We start from the raw sequence: 17,971 nt of genomic DNA on the forward strand, positions 1-17,971 counted from the left end.
TTGACAGAAAAAAGGCTTATTTAAATCCCTCTCTTCCACCACTCAGCAGCTTTCTCCTCTTGGCGATGCGATGTCATCTATTGAGCTGCAGAGTGGAACACTCCTCTCGCCCAGACAAAAGAGGACGTCAGTCTCCACAGCACAAGGATATGTCTTCTCACAAAAGGAGTTACAATATTCAGAGAAAGGAGAAAGAGAGAGAAAAGAGGAAAAAGGGGAGGGGGTGGGTGAGAGGGAGAATCCTAATAATTTCTCCATTTTGAGTCTGACCTTCATGTCTCTTTCTTTCTTTCTTTCTTTCTTTCTGGCTCTCCCTTTTTTCTCTCAATCCCTCTCTGTGAATTTTTAACGAAATGCATCAGGAGCCATGCACTGAATGTCTTTGGTCTTTCCTCCTTTCCTGCATAAAATGAGGTGGGAGTGTTTTTTTCTTTTTGTTGTGTGTGTGTGTGTGTGTGTGTGTGTGTGTGTGTGTGTGTGTGTGTGTGTGTGTGTGTGTGTGTGTGTTTCTTTTCTCGCAGCCTGGGTGGTATCTGTGTTATTGGCTGAGCCTTTTCATGGGCTGGGTAATTAGATCAGACTGCCTCTCCCCGAGAGTCAAACCAAGCTCTAAAGTGACAGTTGGGAGCACTGTTGTAATTTTCTGCTCCTGCTGGTAATTGAAGACCAGGATTTGGCAGGATTGGGATGCACTATATATCCAGGGAATAAGGAGTAAACAACACCCTCAACCTTCCTCCTCTGCACCCCAAAAATATCACTCGCCCACAGCACACACCCACCCACAGACACAGATCCTACACACACACACACACACACACACACACACACACACACACACACACACACACACACACACACACACAGATCCTACACTAATACCTCCTGCAAACACTCTAATCTATTGGTGTTCCCATGCTAATTTCAGTGGGTTCAGCACAAATCCACGTTCACCTTTGAGGCCAATAATATGTTTACTTTTACCGCTTATTATGCAAGAATTTAGGCAACATTGCTTCTTATAGCATGACATATTAGTGTTTGAGGTTAAAATGAAAGCAAACAAGCAATACAATTATGCAAAATAATTTATTTTGAATATGTGTTAGTACTAATTTTAAAAATATAATACCAACAGTTTGCACATTGTTATTAGACCATTAGATTAGATGATTAGATGGTTGGATTTTGGGGTGCACAGGGTTGGACAAGAATATAGGAGTCATTATTTAGTATTTACTGTATTTTTCGGCACATATGAAAGTCTAGGTTATTGCTAAATATGCTACAAAGCATCTCCAGTCTTTGTTTGAGATTAAAGGTATACACCAGTGATTTACAGTTTTTTCCAATTGCTAACACACTAAAATGGCATGCATAGCACAATTATTTAAACTGACACACAGAGAGCAAAATCTCTTTTCAAGTCTCCAAAAGTCTAAACACATTTTCTGCTTTACACACATTTTGCAATTCAAAATGGCACTTTTTAAATGCACTGAACCCAGTTATCTGCATAAGACACAACAATCTGACGTAAAGTCACGTGTTTGCCATTTCAAAACACTGCCATTCAAAATTACACTACATGAGCTAATTGGCCAACATATGCGCCACCTGGCCAAACACCTCAATTGTTAATTGTTACCGCTTCAATCAGGAAGTAAGCACTATGATGCCTCTTTTGTTTTCTATATATTTTTTCTGCACATTTTTTCTGCAATTTTCTTTTTCAGTTTACTTATGTTTATCTTCAGTTTTTTTATGTGAGCATATTTTTGTTCAGTCCAATGTAAATATTGTATATCTGCTGTGCATATGTTGCACTGACTTGTTTGGTAAAAAATTAAAAAATAAATGTTTCAACAGCATGTGTGTGTATCTGCAAATATTTCTTTGCATGTGAACAATCTGAAGAATTACATACTAAAGATGAGAGTGCTCTTCATTATGTGTGAAGTTGGTTAGACAATAATCTGGTAATATGAATGAAGTATGTGCCATTTGGTGTAAAAGTTTGATTTTGATAATGCTATATTTAATTTTGGTTGCAGAGCTTCATTTTGCAGGATATATGAGGTATTTTGCAGTTTGGGTGTGTTGTTTTTGTGAATTGCGTAGTAGTAAGTATTTTGATAAAATTGTGTTTTAGCAATTGGAAAAAAAATGTAATATTACACTCCTATAAAGATAAAGGTACTCAAAAGACACTAATTTAAAGAAGAATGGTCAAAATTGAAGCAGCGGAAGTCAACACATCCTGACGTTTATGGTGCTTTCACACCTGAGATGTGTGATCCGTTTCAACCAAACACTGGAGCGTTTTTGGTGGTGTGAAAGCTCCTTCTAAGCTCTGGTGCAGACCAATGAACCAAACTCTGGTCCGCTGGAAAACGGGGGTCTCGGTTCACTTCCAAGTGCAATAGAGTTTGATTCACTTTAGGTAAGAATGCGATCCGACCCAAGTATAGAAGTGATTTAAAAAACAGTGCATTTACTAGCCTGCAATTTAAATTCAAATTAAATTAAATTCAACCTTGCACACAATTTACAGACTTATATTTTATTTATATATAGGATTTATGGTATAACTTTCAAATCCATAACCTATTATGACCATACATCGCTTGTCGCACATCATAATCTCTCTTTCATCAGGAGCCCTCTCCTTCACTCGCTGTCTTGTCAGCTGCTCATATTGTTCGTCTTCTTCTAAAATATTAGAAACACTAAAGCAAAACCAGAAAACCCAAGACCGTATACATTTGGTGTTCCTCCATTATTTCTGAGACCAGGAAGTGTCGGCGAGCTTCACTTGACGGTTTCCACTATGTGACAATGTTTGGTGCGCTTGAAAAAGTGCAGAGGGAACGTTAACCGAAACCAAATGAAAAATGCAACAATGTTGCAACCGAATCACACAGAGTTAATATGGGTGAAGCTCCAAAAACACTGGCTCCTACATGATGCAATTGGATACCATCTTTTTATTAGACCTTCTGTACTGGATAACAACTGTTGTCCATGCCACGAGTTTCTAACGCAAACTTTTTGTTATTAATTTGTATTCTCCAAGCCCAAGCCTACCCTGATGACATCACTATGAAATCATCAAAGTTGACAAATACATTTAATAAGATAAAGAAACGTGGATCTTTAAAGCAACACTAAAGAACGTTTCCCGCTTTGGTCCCCCTACAGGTTGAAAGTGGAATTGTCCATAACATAACACACAAGTTTGCCAGATCGGGTAGCGGATCTGTAGTTCGAATGAGACATAATGAGACAATTCCGCTTCCAACCCTTTAGTGCTTTAAAACTGAGATATTTTAATGCTTTCAATAGAAGTACATGGATGGTGATAATTGTAACATAAACTGACCTTCGGCGGTTCCTTCTAATTCTACTCTACTTTGATATTACTACTAAAACTACTCTATTGTGTGCTAATTTACACTCCACTACATTTCAAAGGGAAATATTGTGTTTTTTGCTCCACTACTATGTATTTGACAGCTGTATTTACTATCGTTACTTTCCAAATGATGATGTCATGCATTTCTATAGATACACTACGTAAAGTAGATTACTTTAGCGCCACATTGACCAAACACAGCAAGAAAAGGTTGCTTACATGTTTATAATTCAGTAATAACAATTCAATGATATAATGCACAATAACAATTCTCACAGCACGTCATACTGCAGCATGAGGAGTACTTTTTGAGAACATGTTACTGATAATGCAGGACTTCTAGTTGTAACAGAGTATTTTTACATTGTGGTATTGCTACTTTTACTTAACAAAAGGATCTGAATACTTCTTCTACCACTGTCGACCTTTATAAGGACTAAAATGAACAAATAGCCAAACAGATAATGACACAGTCATAAACTCAGACACCCTGGCCAGTCGTGTTTTAACATACAACCTGTTTTCCCATCGAGGACTCTGAGTCTCCTCTCAGTTATCCATCCCATCCACATCCACTAAAGCCCTGCTGTTGCAACCAGCCGGCCCGTCTCTACTGGTATGTGTCAGCGTGCTCACAGCGCAAAGGCATCTGGCCCGGCTGACTCTGACAGAAGCTTGTGTCTGGACTTGCTAGCATCAAATAAAACCTGGACCAAACCCACGGACCAAATAATGGAGAAGCCGGGAGGCACCGGCACTGACAAGGACAACGTAACTGAGGTAACAACCACCTCTCTCTGCTGCACGCACACCCTTAAATTCAAAACAACCCTCTCCTAGCCTCCATGCTTTTTGACTGTTACGCAAAAATATGTGTTTGGGCTTATGTAATTGAGTCAGAGCGTTTATAAATTACATTTATTGACTGTTGAAGCAAAATGTAGCGCTGAATAATCTGGTGCAGTGCAGATACTTAAATTTTTTAAGCAGTATTTGCGCAAGAAGGGCATCTCAGTCTAGAGAGAATGACTGAATGCTGCAACATCTTGAATTAGCAACAATAATCTCATCTTTTAAACACGGACACTAATCTGAGATCATTTGCACACACACACACACACACACACACACACACACACACACACACACACACACATATATACATGAAGAGGCGACATATCAGAGGAGTCAGCAGCACAGAGATGGACAGGCTGTGCTAGCCTGTGAAGTCAGTACAAATACAGATTCAGTGTTTGTATTGAACTGCTACATTATTGATTATGAGTTATCAATTATGGATGAAAGTCTCCTCAGAGGCATCACAGTCCAACACCACAAAGAGACGTCTTGTAGACGGGTTGAACCATTCTGCAAAATCAGACTCAGTTTGGCTGTTTGCACCACCCTGTTTTATTATTGATCAGAACCAATCAATTATTGATATTGATGATCATCAAGGGATGGGAAAGGTTTAAACATGAACACATATACCTCCTCTTATACACAGCTTAAAGGATGATTCCGCTTTATTACAATTTAGGTCTTTTTTTTCATAGTAGTGATCATCATTTCTATTAGATATGAATACATTGTGGTGAGATCTGGAAACATGGCGACAATCCAACAAAAAATGATGATCAGATACTTTACATTATGTAAACCACTGGTGTCTTATGACCATTTATAGGGACCCCACACAGTCACAGTCTCTGTTAGCTGTAACTAAAGCATGATGATCTCCACACATTTTTAATAGTTTGAACAGTATTAGACGTCCCGAAGAGGTTCAATTCAACAGTATTTCAGAAGAAAACAGCCAAAATGTAAGATGTTTTTTTTTGTCTGTGTATAAAAACACCGTATTGTTCTTTTAAATAGATGTTTCAAACGTTTCTGTTTGCCACTGAATTGTATTAAGTTAAAGGAGAATTCCGGTTAATTTCAACACGTAGCTCTGTTGTTTGGAAATTTGGAGTGCTGGCAGTAGCAAAAAAAACGAAAACAATCTTACACTTACTAATGAATACTTACTAATGAATTGTTTAGTTTTCTGTTTTAACATGTGTTATCCTGTTTTTCTTCTCTTTTGTCCTGCTTTACCTAGTTTGATATAGCAAATGTTGCTGCTGTGTATTTATTGTTCTTTTTATTGTAATGGACTACAGATGGAAATTAGCCTTTGGGCTATAATCTGGCACTTTTTACGTGTACTTTTGTATATGTTCATCAAATGTGCATTGTCCTGAAATAATAAACTAAACTAAATCGGTGCTGCCTACACCGTGTTATCCCCCTGCTAGCGTTAGCACCCAACAGGCTTAAACAGGGCAAGTTTTAAATGTGTTTTAAGCCTCTAAACATGCTCGAAATGTCATTACAAGTGCCTACCCATGTGCAGTGATTCCTTCCGAGGGAACAAAGCAAATCTGACTGCAGTAGATGTGACAGAAAGGCATAAAAGTTGTGTTAATCCAGCCAGTGCACATACCTCTGTTTATTTCCTGTTTTCCGGTCAAGTCCACACTAGTCGATTGTCGAACTCATACAATCCAATATTCCAGTCAAGTTTGCTGTGTTCCCTCGGAAGGAATCACTGCACGTGGGTAGGCACTTGTAATGACATTTCGAGCATGTTTAGAGGCTAAAAACACGTTAAAAACTTGCCCTGTTTAAGCCTGTTGGGTGCTAATGCTAGCAGGGGGATAACACGGTGTAGGCAGCACCGATTGTTTTAGTTTTTCTTGCTACTGCCAGCACTCCAAATTTCCAAACAACAGAGCTACGTGTTGAAATCGACCGGAATTCTCTTTTAAATATGGGACTGTTTATTCATATGCACTGTAACAGTACTGTCATTTTAAGCTTATTTTTATCTTTCTCTTTTTTAAATCCTGTTCATATGTCTTTTTATATTGCTGTGTTTCTTTTATGCCTTGTCTTAATGCATTTGTATGTCATAAGCTAAACACTTCAATTGCCTTGCTGTTGAAAGGTGCTACACAAATAAACCCGCCTTGCCTTGTAGTATTTTCTTTGCAATCTTGTTAATCATGTCAAAATTACCTTGCAACCCCTTGGGCGGTCCCAACCTCCACCAGGTTGGAGATCTTAAACCACTTTTGTTTTTGAGTTGAGCACACCAAAAATGTCTAATTGTCCCTGATTGCGCGGGAAGACTGTGTGCCCTCACAACTATGATACTGGCCAGTCACTTAACTGTGATGGATGCGTACAGTTTGGGTAATAGTTTAGCCGTTTATCTAACCTGCTGATATGTTTTATCTACATTTGACAGCTCGTGTTTCTAGCAACCATCTATTTTTAGCAATGTTCCATTGTAAGATTACATTCCAAGATCTCAGCTATTACCTTGGTTAGTAGAATATAATTATTACAGATATGAAAGATGGCAAAACTAAAATAAGACCCAAGTTGTAAAAAATAAAGATCCTTTAACTGCATGTTGTGTCATGCTGAGCAGGAAATTGAAGTTTAAGTTCAAAGTTAGAGTCCATTAATAAGGCTCAGTCAGACACAATGCATCTAATACAATCACATCACTTAATTATGCATCTTGATCAATCCACTAATATGATACGATAAGAAGGGCAGCTGTAAAAGGCTTACCTGAGTCCATAAAGCACCGTGCCATCAGGGTGGAGACGGATCATCCTGTTCTTGACGGTGACGCCGTGAACGAAGGACTTCTTGTCGTTGAGGAAGTAGGTGTCGGGGACCCACAGCTGATCTGCCACTCGGTTATCCAGAGTCAGGTTGTAGGCGATCTCAGAGTAGGACAGGCGCTTGTCCCGCCACGCTTGCTGGAAGTACATTGTCAAGGTGTAGTCCTGGAGGACAGAGGGGGGAGAGTCCATTTAATGAAGCTAGAGCAACACCTCAAGACAAACTCATGGTGAGAATCAATAATGCTGACGTTAATTCCACTATGGAGCCAAATAAAACACTTGATGAACACTAAATGGACTGACTAAATACCCTAAGGAATATGTTTCCTTATCACTATCATCTCAACTTGGAAACATGTCAGGCACCAACAGCATGTCCCCCCCATGCTTACATCTGAACATGACGTGTCACGGCACGTTGTACAGACTCTGCATAGTGAGAAGGTCAGCCAAAAGGTTGTTGGTGGTCTGAAAGGCCAACGCCTGTACTAGGGGCCATGGTGGCTGGGGTTGGGGGGTTAATATTCAACTATCCTCACTTAATGCTGAGACCATAACCAGAGGGGAACTTTCTCGGCTAGCTGACTATTGTCTAACGCAAACAATATCTGCTTCCACTCAAAACAATTGACGCCACCTTCTGATTGAGACAGTCCTCTGTTTAATGAAAATCTGTAGATTTCTGCAGCTGGGGGTTCATCCCAGTCTCTTTTTTCTTGCTTGGTTTTGCTTCTAATTCTGCATACTAAACAACCGAACTACTGAGATTTAGGTGAGTTTTCCAAATGTGAAAAACCTAAATTTACACTATACAGTTTGTTTTTACACATGCTCAGAGATGTAGTAGTAAACTATCTCTCTCTCTCTCTCTCTCTTTTCTTTGCTTCTCACTCTTGAAAAAAGACTCCCACACAGTCACAGTAAAACACAGCACTGCAGTTGGATCTGCTCTGTTGCAGTGTATTGCAGTGCAATCGATGAGTAGGAAAACAAATAAAAAAATACGGTCCATGAAATGAGGCCCTTGAGCTTTTACTCCAAGCAGCCATCATCATTACTTATCGACGTGTTTCTATGTTTTCAAGTATTATTTCTTCTTTTTTTATCATCACACATTGGTGTGACACTGCAAAGCAATTGCCATTTTCGCTCCTAAACTGTTATTATTCATTGCGTGCAGTATCCGCGACCAAAGCACTGCGTAAAAAGGGCATCTAAAAATACATGAGCTGCTGCCATGTTGATTTTTTCAGGAGTGAAAAGTCAAGCGAGGACGGCCGCATCCTTATCCTGTTTTACAAGAGTTCCCACTGAACCCTTCTCTCACACTCACTCCCTCTCTGTCTCATTATCAGACTGTCGATCGGATAGCTCTATCACCTTTGGGATCTTTAGCTGCTGCCTGCAGACTTGGTGTACATCACCCACTGAGGCAGCATCTCCTGCAATACGTCCCTGTCTTGACTGCCATCCTTCGTCATATTGATGAAGGAACACAGAAACACAAGCAGCTTGAATCCTCTGGGAGGAAGAAGTTGCTAGAAATAGCTAAACCTGTCTCTGACTAAATTAGAGAACTGAAGCTAATAATATTAACCGGAGCCCTGTGGTAACAATCTTAACAACAAGAAGCATAGCTCATTTATCAATATATAGTCACAAACTTTCAGCAACAATCTTTCTGTATTATTCTTTTTGCCTACCACTGTTTTTTAATATACTGGAGTGAAACGTTTTGGTGGATGTGGTAGCAAGGGAGAGCCAGGGTGTCTGTGGTGTCACATACCTTTGCATTCATAGCTCTTAATTTGTTTATTACAGTCAAATTGGTGCTACATCTAATAATTGTTATTATCAAATGAATATGTTCATTATTTTTTTTGATTCATTGACGAATCTTTTAGTCTTTAAGATAACAGAACATTGGGAAAATGTCAATCACAATCAAAGGTTTGTCAAAATTCCATGTTTGTGAGAAGCTGAAACAAAAAATGTCTGCTTGATAAATGACTTATACGAATGATTAATTATTAATTGTATGATAGTAATTGACTAATGATTTAAGCACCAGAAGGATTTTTAGTTATAGCTTGTGCCCAAAATCATTTCCTTGTTCCCCTCACTGAAAAGTCAAGTCATTTATATTACTTACTACGTACGTGACGTTACGTACTTATATAGCCTAATATTGCAAATCGCAAATTTGCCTCAAAGGGCTTTACAATCTGTACAGCATACGACACCCTCTATTCCTAGACCCTCGAGTTGGATAAGGAAAAAATCTCCCGGAAAAACTGGGAAAAAATGGAAGAAAGCTCAGGAAGAGCAACAGAGGAGGGATTCCTCTCCCAGGATGGACAGACACAACAGATGTTGTGTGTACTGAATGGTCGGAAATAGCAAAACTATGGAAAATCACTCACTACTCCCAATATAATAGACACTCAATGTTTTACACTATTAATAGCGGGCAGTAAAATGAGATTTCGGACACTTATGAGTCATTGTCATTTGTCAGGTCAATTTTCCACTCATAAAATGTGGAGCATTGCATTGTGGGATTTTTAGCAGAAAATCAGACAGTCCTTTTTTCACTCACATTGTGGGAATTTTTCAGGGCATGACATAGTGAATACAATTCAGAGAATATAGACACTCAAATAAAATGATGGAGAGTAAATATAATGCACTATATAGTAAGTAACGAGTGATTTTGGACACAGCAAAGGGGTCTTTTTCACAGCAGACATTTTGATTTGTCATAGTAAGAAAAGCACAGGTGCTGCTATAAACATTAGCGATGGCTTCATTCTTTTCAAGTGTCCCAGGAAACCATGACAGTATGACAGCATGAACAAAACCAGGACACTGAAACTGAAGCAGCTAAATGGAATTCAGCCATCATTCATTTTAGTATTTACATGTGCTTTTCCTGCTGTGACATGTCAAAATGTCTGCTGTGAAAAAGGCCTATTGAATACAAATCCTTTCAAAATGTGTTTCTTGTTAAGTTAACTGAGCTTAAATTCAAAGTGGGTGTGCATTAGTGTGTGTGTGTGTGGGGCCCCGTTGTGTACGTTTGGGGGGGTTTAAAAGTGTAGAGATGCACAGCTCCAGCACAGAGAACACCTGGGCATGCACGCTGCCTCCTGGCTGTGCGGTAGAATGGCAGCGTAATTACGGCCTCACAGATGGTGCTGTTTACCTTTGCTCGGACATCACATGAGCTCAGAGAGGGCCACAAAATACAGCTGCCAACAGTCTCTCTCAGTACAGTCAAAGTTATTGTTAAAAGAAAATCTGCAACGTAAACTACTGTAGGCCTACTGCCGGGGAGTACTTTTTGTTTCTGTGATGGGGGTAAGGGTTGTACTATTCTGGCACTGTACCGAAACACAAAGCAGGAAAATCGTGTTGTTTTCATGCAAACAAAAGCACATCCTCTATATCTACATGTTAATGTCTAAGCATTTTTTTCCCAATAGTAGTTGTAGTTAGAGATCTAATGTAGAGGATTTATATCCTGTACTGGAAAATGTTCAATAAATTTCAATAAAAAATGAAGAAATCTGCACATGTGATATTCATATGATGCAACATTAATCAAAACTCTGCGATATATTCATTTTATGTCAATATGGCACAGCCCTAATACTGAACATGAGAAAAAACACACACACACACACACACACACACACACAATAAAAGTACATTTTGACACAGAAGTCCCAATACAAGGCCTTTAAGTTGAGGAGTCTTCCTTCAGTTAGAATTTTGTCTCCTGGACTAGAAATAATTTAATAAACAAGACATTTCATATGTTATGTGTTGAAAGCCTCTTCAGTCCACACACAAAAGATGGAGAACGAGAAGCAGGTGAGGAGGATTTTGCAGCATGCAGCATCCAATAAAAGCTGCAGATGAGTGAGAGATAGACCGTCCCATGCTGGAGCGTCGGTCTCCAAAGCGACCTTCAGTCTCCTTGTCACAAGCACTCCTTAGAAACTCCATTAACATCACACAGGCAGCTCAGTGAGCATCAGTGAGGGAGACATCTTGTGGAGAGCATCAACATAAAAAAAAAATAAAAAATAAAAAAAAACTGACAGCAGTGAATATATTAGGACGATGACGATACAAACAAGGCTCGGCTAACTCAAAAAAACATCAAGGCTGGTTGCACAGTGACAGTGCTCACTACTGATATGTTTCTGGGCTAACAAACTCCCATTAAGAATCTGACAGAGTGACAAGGAGTACATTTGTGTTTCCCTGAGAAATCTGACAGGCTACAGTTGTTAAAAGACCTCCATTACAACTACATCAGCTGTCACAACTGACATGGGAGGGAGCTGCTCATAGAACACAATACACACCGCTCTGTTAATTTCAATTATGTGTAGTAGTCCTTTCTGTTTGTTGTTGTTTATGAAAAGACATGTCCACCAATAAAGTCACTCTCATTTTTTTTTGTAGTCTACAAGCGTATTCAGATTTTCTGTACCCGATTGAAAAAAAAGCAGGATGTGCACGCTTTGTCTTCTCCCGCCCTCTATAACAACTCAAAAACCATATTGTTTTATCAGCTTGATACATCATGACTTTTCATGAATTTTGAACTGATGACATATTTCAGACACCTGCTGCAGAAAATAGAGACTCCGGTAAACATGTTTAAAGTAACTATATGTAACTTTTAAATGTTTTTGTAACTGTTTAATTTTCCATCTGATGATCATAAATGACCTGTAACAGCAAACATCTGTAAACAGTGAAAAGAACGCTATTTTTATATAGTTTTTATCAATGACTTTGCCCAGGTCTGATTTTTCCCATAAAGTCACAAAATGATTTACTGTACGTCAGGTAGTCGGCGCTACAGTAACACATTCTAATGGGTCACAGATTTTGGTGTAACACCGGAAAAACTTGCATTTGAGTATCCAGTCAGGTAAAAGGTAGCAATTGTATTTTATTTTAGAAGTTGTAGTTAGGGCTGATACCGGGTGGAGGGCCATAACAGAAAAAAAGGAAATTAAACGAAGAACAACTAATGTTAAAAGCTAAAAGGTAGAGTGACCGACGTTGGTCAGGCTTTCTACAGATGGAGACAATTACGGGATTGTAAATTATTCAAAACCGAGCCTGAATTGGCCCTCTTCCTCCGTTAGGCTAAGTTACCGTATACAACTTGAAATGCAACGATGTATCGGTAACGTATTCTCTTATTGTAAATGATTTTCTGTCTGTGCAAAACATTAATCGCAACTTTATGACCTCCCTGTAACACTAACTCAGTAATACAGTGGGTAATACATGCTTTCCTGCCGTGGACATTACATTACGGCACCAGCCGGCACGCACTAGAAAAGATCTTTATGGCAGCAGGTGTGGTAAAAACACTACCACTTTTGTCCAAATGGGGCGCTAGAATCAACACAAACTGAAAGTTCCTCAGTCACTTTAAACATGGTTAAATACAACACATTTTCACATGTTCTTTTTAGTTTATTAGGATTTCTGTAATTGTAGTTGTATAACACTTTGTTCATAAGGGGTCTAATTGACCCCAGTCTGGTAAAGCCCTATCTCCGCAGCACTGTGTCAGCCCTGGAGTATGGTCTGGCTACACCGACTTATCATTCTGGAATAGGGGGAAAAAAACGCACTGGGATGTTTGTATTTCTATAAACCAATCACAATCATCTTGGCCAGCGCTAAATAGTGCTAAAAAGGCCATTGCAAAATAGATTCCAGAGATAGCGGAAGGGGAGGGACAGGTTTTATCCCAGCACTGGACATCCGGTAAGCCAGACTAAATTGACCTCAAACATCAGAAACGTCAGACTAACATGTATGTTTCTTTGATTGTTAATTATTTTTTGGCAAACAAAATAAATATACATTTGTTTATGTATAGCCCATACAAATCCTAAGCATCAACATGTTCATTTTATAGCATTTTTAAATAGCTAATAGACATTTTGTTAAAACCTCTGCATATATTATATTTATACTACTAAAACAACGCTTTATGGTTTCTGATTTCTGTATTTTGCCATCAGATTTGCAGTTTGTTGCAAAGACAATAGTTACCACTCCCATAGGCTACTGTTGTGTTTTAATTAAGGTCAAAAGAAAAACATATTTAAAGGGGGGGGGGGAGGAATTATTGATTATGCAATTAAGAAATATTTCTTTTCAATGATTATATCCCACATAACATATTGTTTAATAAGCTGGTCCAATACCCACTCTACAACAATAAAACCATTAGAAATATTATACAAATAAGCATTAAAAATATTGGATAAAAAACCATACCACTACCACCACTGTAGTATTCTGAGGAACTATCAGTTACTTAACTGGGATAATCTCATTAAATTCAAAAACATCTGTTTAATTTATAAAATCAGACATGGTTTAGCACCTCCTCCACTATGTGATTTTATACATTTTAGATCCAGTGAGGTAAGGGTAACTAGAGGGGCAGTGAGGGAAGACTGCATCATCCCCCGGAGAAAGACAGCTTTTGGTCAGGCTGTCTTCTCCATAAGAGCAGCTCAGCAATGGAACACAGTGCCGGCAACCATTAGAGAGTCTTTGTCATTCTTTTTATTCAAAAAGAATGCAAAAAAATGGCTTGTAGAGAGCCAAACTTGTGGGCACTAATGCTTTCTGTATGCATCTAAACGTTATATAAGTATTTTATATGAATTGTATTTATTAACCACAATGTGTTGTATGTGATTTTATTGTGTGATTTTATACCTGTCATTATTTTTAAAGGCTGCCTGTTTTACATCTGGCTGGAGGACTACCGATGAAAATTAGCACTTTCGAGCTACTAACTTGGGCACATTTACATTGTTTTAATGTTGATTAATGTTCACTGTCCCCTTTCAAGTAAAGAAATAAATCAAATCAAAAAGTATTTTAAAAGAAAGTACACATACAGCATTGTGGTCTGTGTGGAAAGACAATTTCAACAAAACGTAAAGGTTAAAAAACAAAGTCCATGAACTGCTGGTATGACAGCTGGTATGTGTGCTTCTCTCTCTCCTCTGTAGCTTTACGGGACCAGACAGACGTCCACCATATTGCTTAACGCTTTCATCTGCTGTGTCCTGCTGCAGAGTGCTTGGGCAGAAGCAGGGAAGAATCTGCTGATAATAACACTGTCTACTGTGCACAGCTACGAGGAGACGATTCAACGTTTGGGCAATGACAAGCTCGTCTGCAGACCTCGCAGCCTCTTGTCTGTTTGCTTCCCATCTACAAGCTGGAAGAGATGCCACAGCACATCAACTGGTCAAGCTGTGTCCAGTTAAGTATGGGCTTAAAATTAAATATTAGGGGTCAAAGAGGGAGTTAGTGCATTCTGAATGAGTTGCATACACATCCTGAGGTAACTGACAACATGGACGCCTTCATGACTCTCTGTCCAACGGGTCTTTTTTCAGCTACTTAGCTCCAGTGGAGAAAGTGCCTGACAGAATCATTAAGGGAGTCATAAACACATTATTAAGGGCTTTTAATGGAGCTGGCTAACTTACTCCCTGTTTTATTAGGAAAATATATTATGACCAATTTAAACTTGGTGTAACTTTGTTATTGCAGTGGGACTCTGCAAGGTTAAGTGTTTAAAACAAATAGGATTACTCTTTCAATTTTTTAAATCGGATTAACTTTCATAAAGTGCATTAGAAGAAATGCATTTCGGAAAGCCTCTATTCGGTTTACAAATGTACAGGGCAAATAAATTATGATTTAAGAAAATTACACAACCATTGAAAAGTATGACACCTAATGTTTAACATATGCATATTTTGGCACATTTTACAAACCTTTCTTTTACCAGGTTTTAATTTCAGATACACAAAATGTTTATTTTTCAAAGCTCATGGTCTCTTCTGACATCTTCGAATGAACCCAGTCTCCATGAACTAAACATTAAACACAGACCCCAGCGTGCATGTAAGACAGCTGCAGGATTAAGTGTTGTTCTTGTGCTGTAATTATGCTGCTGACCATATTAATCTGTTACTCATATTAATCTGTATCCACTCAGCATAACTAACGACATTGTTCTGGACAACCTGCATTCTTGTCTTAAGCTTTTTGGAAAGCTCAGCAGAGCAAACAGAGCCGGCAGAATCAAAGCTGCACAAGACGAATAAAGAGACAAAAATCTGTCTTGTATTTTAAAAATATATATATATATAAACATGTGCATGGGTCATAGTTTTCATTAACATTTTTGCAGCAACCTCAGAAAAGCCACAGAAAAGAGGTGACACAGAATTAAGATTCCATAATATTTCCAATTAGAGCTGCAATTCTGATAACCGAGTAATTGTAAAGAGTCATTGATCATACAAAACTGTCAACCATTTGCTCGACCCAGCTTCTCAAATGTGAGAATCTTCTGCTTTTCTCTGTTTCATGGTCGAAGAAAACAAGCAATGTTAATGTGGCTCTGGTAAACTGTGATCTGCATTTTTTACTATTTTATTTTATTTTTTTTAATTGAAAAAATCAACAGTTCAATGATTAAAATCATCATTTGTTGCAGCCTTATCTAAGATACTACAATATAGCCATTAACACTGTGGGAAATATCCTGTAAATATCAACAAAATGCAAAAAAACAACAATCTGGCATCTTCAAAAACAGAATCACCTTAACCTGGATTATGATGTTGAAAACCTTGAAAAAGTCCCTAGAAAATGAGGCCTTTTTTGCTTTTCCTTGACTTCCCTAGATCCACCAAAAAAGAAGAAAGAGGCTGCGTTGTCATGGCAACACTGAGTAAAAATAACACAAGCTTATTTTCCACAAGCTGAAAATAAAATGGAACAGGATCAGTTTGGACAAACAAGATCAAAATGGTTGCTAATTCACAGACACAAGAAGCTGCCTCCTTCACACGGATGTAGTGTAACATCGAGGCCCACGTCGTGTTCTCTCTGGTCATTGGCTCTCCTGTTATCTTATGGCCAGATCCCCTAACTCTTGTAAAGAAACCAGCGCTTGTCACGATAATGATCGTAATAAAGGGAAAGCTCACGCCCCACTAATTCCTCCATCCCAGAAGCCACCACAGCTGGTTTGTTTAAATCTTTTAATTCACAGCCAGCTAATTAACATTCAGAGAACAGTATTCTAGTACAGGCAGCGTCTCCTAACAACCACCAACCTCAGGTATTTTACATGTAATTAACAAGCGGGATGAAGAAAAATACTCATTTTCCTCTCGTTATTCCAGCCTCGGCGTGCATATTGTAGCTACTCAACATATAGATGGCATGCTGAAGACATTATGCAGCGCTGATGCATTGCTGAGACAACAGACTCAACTTGTATTTAATCAGCTGCACTGCCTGTGTGCAGAACAGTTTTTAATGCACCGTAACCAGGGTTCGGTTCCTGGATCTGTGATTCCAGCAAAAACAAACAGCATTATGCAAATGCAATTTAGGCTGCTAAGTGAGGGAGATAAGTGATGGAGCGGGATGCCAGCGCTGAACAGACAGACAGACAGAGACAAACAGAGGGTGGAGGGTTGAGGGGGGGTCTTGGCCATGATATCATATCTGTGCCATATTTTGCACTAACCCTAGTGAGTCAGCAAGGATGTGTGGTCACACCTCGGACTCAGAGGACACTTCCCTCTCAAAATAGCACATTTGTAATGTCATGCAGGCGAGGCTGCTACCACGGCGCTGACTGACCTGCACATTTTTATTGCCCGACAACGCGGCTGACCTTTGAGCCTCGACAGGCCATTGTTGTGGATCACAAGAGAATTCACCAAAAAAAGTGACTCCCCTATGGCCCGTATAAACGTGAACGTCTTACATGTGCACAGAAAAGCAAAAACTACCTCAACTACCATCCTGCCCTTCATGTCAGCGGAGAAGAAAAAAATGCCACAATAGTTTTAATCTGCCCGGACCAAAATGCAGAGTTCGTTCTCCACCAGGGGCCTTTTTATCTTTAATTAGAAGAGCGAGCAGCTGTCTACAGCCCAGACCTGCTCACCACCATGATGGCAGGCCTGCTAATAAACACTCATTTCCAACCCAATCATATTCTTTCATTTCTGACAGCAAATGACTCCATTTTCCGTCAGGTTCATATACTTTACATGCAAAATTCAGTGTAACTGATATGGTCTGATCATAAACAAGGGGTTCAGTTTTCTTTAGAAACAATTCAGTTAAAAACCGGTCAACATTTTAACAGATGTGCCTAACTGAATAAAGGCTTTTCATACAACTTTTCTCCATGCTCTGCCCAAAGAGCATTTTTATATAGCAGGTTTTTTCCATCTTTAAGATCACCTTAAGGTTCCCTGAAATTTTTTTTTTTTTTACAGTAAACTAAAAATCAAGGGTTTTGGACTGTTGATTGAACAAGACACTCAAAGACCTCAACATGGGCTCTGTAGGAACTTATAATTGACAGTCCTTACTTTTTGCTGACATTTGTTAGACAATACAATTATCAAGTCATCAATTATCAAATGATCAATTAAATAATAAGCAGATTACTTGCAGCATCTGTAGAGTTGTGTTTATAACCCCTCACACCTCACTGAAGCACTGCTGGGACAGTCATTACAAACTCATGCTATACATCTAAATACTGCTCAAACCCCAGATTATTTTTTGATTATTATAGACATACTAACGTTTTTTAAAGCACCAATCATTTATGGCTTAAATTTGCGAAAAATGTATATTAAATGACGCACAAAAGATCTAGAATATCCATTTGATGATTGAACGTCATATGACTTCAATAAGGAGCTGGAACAAGATGCTAAAGGATCAATATGTGACAGAGTCAGACAGTGTGGAA

General features: G+C 38.8%; 1 protein-coding gene across 2 annotated transcripts in view; it reads right to left on the bottom strand.

The window, feature by feature from the left end:
* The window catches only part of gabrb2a (gamma-aminobutyric acid type A receptor subunit beta2a), a 36,289-nt gene that overhangs the window by 15,303 nt on the left and 3,015 nt on the right, over positions 1–17,971 (bottom strand). For both annotated transcript variants that reach the window (XM_031319610.2, XM_031319611.1), the window contains exon 4: positions 7,043–7,263. In XM_031319610.2, the coding sequence (XP_031175470.1) occupies positions 7,043–7,263 (221 nt within the window). The remainder of the gene's footprint in view (positions 1–7,042; positions 7,264–17,971) is intronic.

This window comes from Sander lucioperca, chromosome 1, assembly GCF_008315115.2.
Source record: "Sander lucioperca isolate FBNREF2018 chromosome 1, SLUC_FBN_1.2, whole genome shotgun sequence".
Taxonomy (NCBI): domain Eukaryota; kingdom Metazoa; phylum Chordata; class Actinopteri; order Perciformes; family Percidae; genus Sander; species Sander lucioperca.